Below are 7,743 nucleotides of genomic sequence, written 5' to 3' on the forward strand. Positions count from 1 at the left end.
TTCCAGCCACTGGCTGGACATCATCATCATCATCATCGTCGTCATTCTCAGCCGTAAAACTGCGGACTTGTCATACAGTGGTTGTAGCTGCCACAGGATCGTTCACCGGTGATTCAGGGAGGTGGGGCAGGTAACTGTGCATTGGAGGCGGGAGCTGATAAATTAATACATAAATACAGAACCGTGGGTGGACTGTTAAGTGAGGGAATTGGGAGGGGAGCCTTACATTTAAGGCAATAGCTTAGATGCACGAGCACCCTTGAGGGCGCGACTGGGCCATGTCTGACAATGTCTCTAACCATTGATGTGGCTCGTCTCGGGGTCCCTATCCAGAAAGACGGCAATGAACAGCGCAGCTGAGTTTGCTGGTAATGGCCTTCAATGGTGTCATTGTTTGACCTCCGCCTGGTTCGCTTCCACCCTTCACGTGGTTGGGTGAGAAGAACCTTTCGAAGAAATCGGTCGACTGCATACGGCGCACTTGGCCAAGCCAGCGCAGTGTGACTAGCTCTCACTCAGTTGCATTCATGAGATAAACAGCGAAACACGCCAGAGCCCATAACTTCTTGCTGTGTTGCACAGTCCGATGCAATCAATCGTTTAATTAAATCAAATGAAAAACTTCTAGTGAAATGAGTGGTTAGTGTTACACTTCAAGGGCAGTGATTTACTGCAATCCCACCCCTTATCTGTCCACTTGCTTGGTAAAAACGTCGCCTAATAATTCGAGAAACAGGAGTGAAATACATGAACATTTATTCTTTTTATTAACAATTAACAATTTTTATTATTAACAATATTAACAATATTAACAATTTTATTAACAATTTCAGAGATCCAATGATTAGATCTAATCGGTTGAGCAGGTACACAAGCAGAGCGTTCAGCTTCTCGTAGGTTTTTGTTAGGAGCCAATATCAAGTTCGATAAATCGCTTAGGAAATTACCTGTAGTGGTTAACGGCCCTATGGAGTCTCTAGTGAACAGAACAATTTACTAATGTAAGCCAGATACACAGTCACAAGGAGAAAAATCCAAGTAAATCTTAACTCACAGTTCAAAATAGGAGACTCCGAAGTTCCGAAGTTCCGTATTACGTTGAACCACCACACCAAGAAAAGTTCTACCTTCCAGGTATCTTAAATCTCCGGTGATTGCAATATTAGTTCACAGGTGTGAATAGATTAGTCCAGCGTTTGTAGCTAAAATTTTTGTCCACGCTTAGATTTAGCAGCAGCTAATTATAGCCAACCGGCAGTCACAACAACAGTCACTCAGCAAAAGTCTCAAAGTCACGTTGGACCCAAGAAGCGGGCGGTTGCGGTTGTAGTTCAGTAGAACAAACTTTTGTACAGTGATGTGACTGATATTGGTAGGGAAAAGGAAGATGAGACTGAGCATGAAAAATAGCAGATTTCAAGTGCTACATACCTATTCTGGCAGTTCATCACATAACCGCTGAAATGTGAGAACTTACCCACTTTCCTGCACTAATATGAAACCAATAAATCGGAGAAGAATAAAGAAAAACTCAACAAATAGAGGTATAAAATCAACCAATCAAGCAAAACTAAATCGGCCAACACAAGAAAAAAACTACGTCATACGGGGAAGCACAACCGGCTGAGACCACGACGGAAACCAAGAATGAATCAATCAAATAGAAGCGAGGATACTACCAAAGGTAGGAACGGCCATAACGATCAGTCATATCTGAGTAAGAAAGATCACAACGCAACAAAAACGGGGAACAGACCGGTCGGAAAGCGGACCTACCCCCCCAAGGGAGCTATTCAACCAACCAGTGGAATACGAGACATACAGACCACAACACAGTGCAACTTGCGAACGGGCTAATAAGATTAGGAAAGGACGTTAGATGTGAAAGGACGTTAGATACTTTTCGACGACTACATAACCGCAGACAGGTTCGGGGGAAGTACCAACTGCGCACCAACGATGTCTCTTCGACTGGGGACGAAACGTTTGCAAGCTGATTGCCAAGCTCGGCGAACAGATCAGCCACAAGTAAACGCACTTGGGCTGCACTATTTCGACGCAGTGTCAAGTGTCTATTTTATTGGACCGTCTAAATCATGCGTGATTACTAAGTTCTTACCAGTGGAGATTCAAATTTTTTCGGTCCTTTTAATGCTGTGTGGAGGCCAATAAATTCTTGGAACAGCTTACCATTGTGACCGAAATTGTTGACACATAAAACGCATCGAAACTTCGAATGGATTTTTAATTTTTACCACAATGGATACCAAAATCGAATTTGCGATTTTGAGAGCAAATTCGAGCAGTTTTACATACTGTCAAGGGATACTGATTTTCACAAAAGACTGTTTAGCTTCGCGCCTTTATGAAGACCTAGTGAAATGATAGGTGTTCGTAAATTCATTGAGATTTTTTGGAGTGGAGATTAGAGCCTGACCAAAACCTGGGTAATTTTGAAAAGCCACTGGGTGGATACGTAATATCCATCTCATATCACAAGTCACTTCAACAGCTTCCAACCAAATGGACGCCTGACTGAACCTTTCCTCTTGTGATCATGTCATGAAAACCCACCTAAGAGATAAAGTATTAATCATTCAATGCAAAATGAGAAGGTCAGATACGTAACCACTGCACTCAAAGCCTATTGGCTACCTGGCCGATTTTACTTCAAGGTCACATTTCAATCACGAGACACGTGATCAAGAGAGGACACAAGGTTGAGCTGAAATCTTTGGTCAAAATGCTTACGACATGTAACCAATCAAAGCCATTCAAGTTTCTTCAAGCACCATTGACTAAACGGTGCGTATGCCCTGGTTATACTGAGCGAATTACTGAAAAAAAGATATTTTCGATGGAGTCACGCAGTCTTTGTCACCTTTGTGATTGTACTCGTTTTACATGCTTATGACCGTAGACAGTGTGCGGGAATCGATAAACCTGAAGAAGGGTAAAAACAGGTGATATTTCTGGTCATCTGTTTGCCATTGAGGGGCAAGTTTGTACGAACGAATATTTACACAGATTTTCTAAACGGTTACCGGACTGTTTCTTGGGGGCTGTTTTTGGTGTGTAGCTATATTTTGAGAGGAGACTCGAGTCCCTCAAATTTTGTACCAAGCTTGTAATTTGGGCCTTTGCAGTTAATGTAACTGAGTGACCTTATGAAGAGAATGGCTGTTGACTTTTTCATGTTTCAGGTCACCGGTATTATGACTCAAGGTCGAGGTGACGGATCGGAATGGGTGACTTCGTTTATGGTATCCTACAGTGACGACGGTAATGTGTAGCTAATTTTGAGAGGAGACTCGAGTCCCTCAAATTTTGTACCAAGCTTGTAATTTGGGCCTTTGCAGTTAATGTAACTGAGTGACCTTATGAAGAGAATGGCTGTTGACTTTTTCATGTTTCAGGTCACCGGTATTATGACTCAAGGTCGAGGTGACGGATCGGAATGGGTGACTTCGTTTATGGTATCCTACAGTGACGACGGTAATCAGTGGAAGTTCATAACTGATCAATACGCAAATCAAAAGGTGAGTAGTATTCAGAGTGACCTTGGTTACCCGGTTGATTTGGTTTTCTGCTTGATCGACGTCCAGATGATCTTTCACCTTGGGCTCTGTGACTCTCACCCAATTCAATTTACCATGTCGGTTTCGGTCTGACAGTCGGATCCTTTTGAGTCGTTTAAGTAAGCTGACGATCTTTTGAACTCACATACTTGATGACGTCGCTGGATGTGGGGATTCGAAGAAGTCCCTCAGTCTTTAGCGTATTGCCTGCAAGTCATTTGCCAAGCTCAGCGAACAGATCAACGAACTTCTGTAACGCAGAGGTTGGTTTGTGGACTACCAGGATCCGTTTTTATTATAAAGTGGACTATGAGGCAGGGAGACATTGAATGTTTGAAAACTAACTGCACATTGATCTAACAAAGCCGTACGGGCATTCAGAACTTGAAATGACAAATGGATGTGCGAACTGGAAAGCACAGTAAGACCATGTCTGATCGGGGAGTGTAGACATCCCAAAATGGTCGTTAAGTGTAGACAGAGTCAGCGAGAGTCGCCGATCAAAGCCGCTGTAATTTTGGTTGCATTGGTCTTGATATGAGTTTGGACACAGCAAACCACAAGGATGGGTAACTGACGAAGCAACAATTATAGGGAACGAAAAAAATCGCTTCATCTGGACGTCACATACAGCCGTTATACATGAATCAGGGATAATGTGACGTTAAAAGCAAGACTGTGGGTGAAATTTTCGTAAATGACTGTCGTTAGGCTTTGTCAAAACGTCTATACAGAGCCCTAAAACCTTGCTAATGGTGGTACGAACGGTAGAGAAGTAAGACAGATTTTGCAACATTAGCTGATCGATTTTATAGCCCAGCTATACTCCCACTTGCATCGGTTGGCCGAATATTCCCCGTTCATTTGCAGTTTTTTTGAGAAACCAATGCTTGCAGTTTTCAGCTTCCACCATTAAACCCATGAGTCATGTATGGTACGTGTCGCCCTTACGCAGAACAGCCTGTGTGTTCATGTGACACTCGGTGGATCAATAATCCACTCAGCCTCAAGCAATCGGTAGTGATCACGTGACTGTCTTGCTGACGCGATTTTGTTTGTAAGCAGCTGTAGTGCTCGCGTTTGAATCGCTGTGATTTCATTGAGGAGGAACGTTTTCGGGTGGCGGTCAACGCTGAGCGGAATGACGATTGAAAAAATGTTGATAGATTTGTGACAAATGTTGTGCCGCGCGTTTGTTGGTTGGAAAATCTCCAAGGTGACATGTAAACATAGTGCGTGCTGGATGTCCCATTCGTTGAATATCCCAGCTCATCATCTTTAGCATAGTAGAAAAAAGGTTAGGTGCGTTAATAAGGCCGAATATTGCATGAGCTAAAGTTTACAACCAATCTACAGACTGCTTTATGATTTGAAGCAAAGACCGCTCGCAGACTTCACGAATTTACAACCAGGGCTTTGGGGTTATTAGATTAAGTTGGATAAGAGAGGTGATTGAATAGACATTTGTAGCGTGATGTCAGGTGTTCGGGCAGCAGTTGCCATGGTCACGTTGAAAAATGGCTGCTAATCTCTTCACTATGGTGAGACCAATCTGTTGATAGACAACGGACTGGGCGACAAACATATGTTCCCATTTGTTTTCAATCCGAAGAGTTTTGATCAAAGTACACTGACCACCTGTATGCAAGACTGATGTTAATCGCACTTGAAGACTTTAGGCATCACTTTGGAGGGGAGGAAGGCGTGAGGCATTCCCAGACTTGGGGTGGGCTGTCTGTCTCAGAGATTTTGACCTAGCCAAATGGCGTTTGACCACGTTTATTCGAAACCCTTCCAAAATACTGGCCACCACCACTTGCGCGTCCATCATCCGTAAACTATTAACACAATTTTCAAAGCATTGCAAAAAAACAACGGTTCGGTTGTTTTATTGAGGTTGGTTTCTACTTCCGACTTTGTCTGAACGGTTTCAATCATTTCTCCCTTGCGTAAACCCACGCACTGTTATGACATGTGAAAATTTATTCTCTCTGAGACAATTAGGATAGTCGGTTTGGAAACCGTCCGAGTGAAACGATCAAAATAAACCAAGGGGCTGCACCGCTGAAGTTCATGATGTCTACACGGATGCTCTCAATCAGTTTGTAGGGAAACATGGTCACGTCTCGAATTTTAGCTGAATTCACCTTTGGAATGAAACTATTGCATGCATCTACAGAAAACTTCAAGAAGACCAAATGTGACTGAATCTGAGCGCGGTTTTGCTCGTTCGACCCTCATTATAAATCAAACAAATCTTGAGAACTGTGTCCCGAGCACAAATAAATGTTATCACAACTAGCCTCAGGCTGCCCATAAGACATACAATCGAACTACAGTGACGAGACTTCGTTTATGTGTCTCTCAACTCAGTTGTTCTGAGTCGGATAGCTGGGCCAGCCGTAGGTTTGCGTAGGGGATTGGTTGTATGGGTGCCTCCGGCTCTGGCGAGGCATTTTCGGACGGCACCATGATGAAAAACCAGCTTTTCCACCGTACGTTTTTGATGTCTCCCATAAGTCACAGGTAAACTAACATTGGCGTGTAATGTATATTTTTTAAAATGAAAAAAAGAAACAAGAATACGTTATAGGTTTTACAGACACGCTGCAAGAAATAAACCATTTTGGATTCGTAGGCCCGTCGCCAGTTTTGTACATGGAGAACACCGATTCTTTAAATCATCAGTGGCCGGTTTCTTATAAAATACGGTAATGGTATTCCGGCATTATCATCGCCGTTTGACTTGGATAATGTTCAACGCAATGTGCCGTGGACTCATGTGGACATATACGATGGATGTGTCTGTCTACGATTGGTTAACGTGAATACAAAAGGATCAGCCAATCAGATGACCGCTGTCCGCTGTCCGTCACGCCTACGCACTTGAACTAATTCACCACACCTCTAATGGAATGATAGTGAGGCTTCCACAAGCGGTTGGGCTTTGAAATGGTCTAGATATCCAAAGGTCTTGAGCGTGAGGTGTTAGATACTCTAGGGTGATTTGGTATATCCAGCAAGCAGGAGTTCGGCACTGGCCTGTCTCGTCCATTCTAGGTGTACTTAAGCCTTTATCTTCAGGATATACTAGATCGCATTCTGGTCTCTGAATGTTTATAGCGCTACCTCTGGTTTACTCTAGGTCAAAGTTGTAAGAAGTGCTCATATTTCAAAGACAATGCAGGAAAAATTGTACATCATTTGATCTGTGACCTTATGGCGTTGATTTGACGCTACCTAGCCAGGCAATGTTTACTCCGTTGTGCTGATCCGAATGCTAAACTCGGAAGTTCCGCCTGTCGGTCAAATCTTTTCACGAAGAGTCAATAATTGCCTGGTAATTCCAGTGCTAAGGGAATGGGTCAGATGATCACTATAACTAAAATGGCTCAAAGTGCCCATATTAGTCAGCGAAAGCAACCAATCATAAGCTGTCTCTGTTGAAGCTTCCAAGAAAATGGACAATGTGTTAGTAACCTAACAAGGTTGATAACTATGGCCCTCACACAAGTAACTGAAACGAAAACCAAGCCTTTGCTCATTCAAAACAGCAGCATCATTGAAATTTGGGAAACCAACTTATTTCGAAATCGATCAGACTGCTTCCTAATGTCTTTGCATTTATCTTGCGTAGATTTTCGAGGGAAACACAGACTCATTTATGGTGAAGCACAACTATCTGGACGAGCCGATCAAGGCGCGTTTTGTGAAGATACACACCTACACATGGCACAATCACCCGAGTCTTCGTGTTGAATTGGTTGGATGTCAACGTGAGTTTCTGCCAGTTCATTCATTCTTCATTGGAAACAGATGACACACACACACACACCGTTGTTTCGTGTGTGAGGGAGGCATTATCGGAATAACCAGACGGACTAGAAATCCAGAATTCAGATCAGCGCACCCACCAGCACGTATGTATTCGAATTGGCGTGTATGTACAGCATACAGAATATTAAAACAAGAGAATAATGAATGGAGCAATGAATAGAGTATCAGTCATGTTCATCACATCCGCCACACCTTGAATGAGCGTGTGGGTGTTTATAGTCCAGTAGTGGTCTTGACCGCAATCTTTCGGATCTTTTCGGAATGGAAACTTCAGACTCTTCACAGGTAGTGCGTTCCTCAGTTACAACGTTTTGTTCGGATACCATAA

The 7,743-nt window shown here is 43.1% G+C and overlaps 1 protein-coding gene across 1 annotated transcript in view; it reads left to right on the plus strand.

Moving 5' to 3' along the window:
• T265_05713 (hypothetical protein) overlaps window positions 1-7,743 on the plus strand; it is a gene marked incomplete at both ends in the record, with an annotated part of 61,981 nt that overhangs the window by 15,207 nt on the left and 39,031 nt on the right. The window contains 3 exons of the mRNA XM_009170786.1: window positions 3,204-3,248; window positions 3,417-3,539; window positions 7,216-7,354. Of these exons, the coding sequence (XP_009169050.1) occupies window positions 3,204-3,248; window positions 3,417-3,539; window positions 7,216-7,354 (307 nt within the window). The remainder of the gene's footprint in view (window positions 1-3,203; window positions 3,249-3,416; window positions 3,540-7,215; window positions 7,355-7,743) is intronic.

The sequence above is a fragment of the Opisthorchis viverrini genome, assembly GCF_000715545.1.
Source record: "Opisthorchis viverrini unplaced genomic scaffold opera_v5_113, whole genome shotgun sequence".
Lineage (NCBI taxonomy): Eukaryota > Metazoa > Platyhelminthes > Trematoda > Opisthorchiida > Opisthorchiidae > Opisthorchis > Opisthorchis viverrini.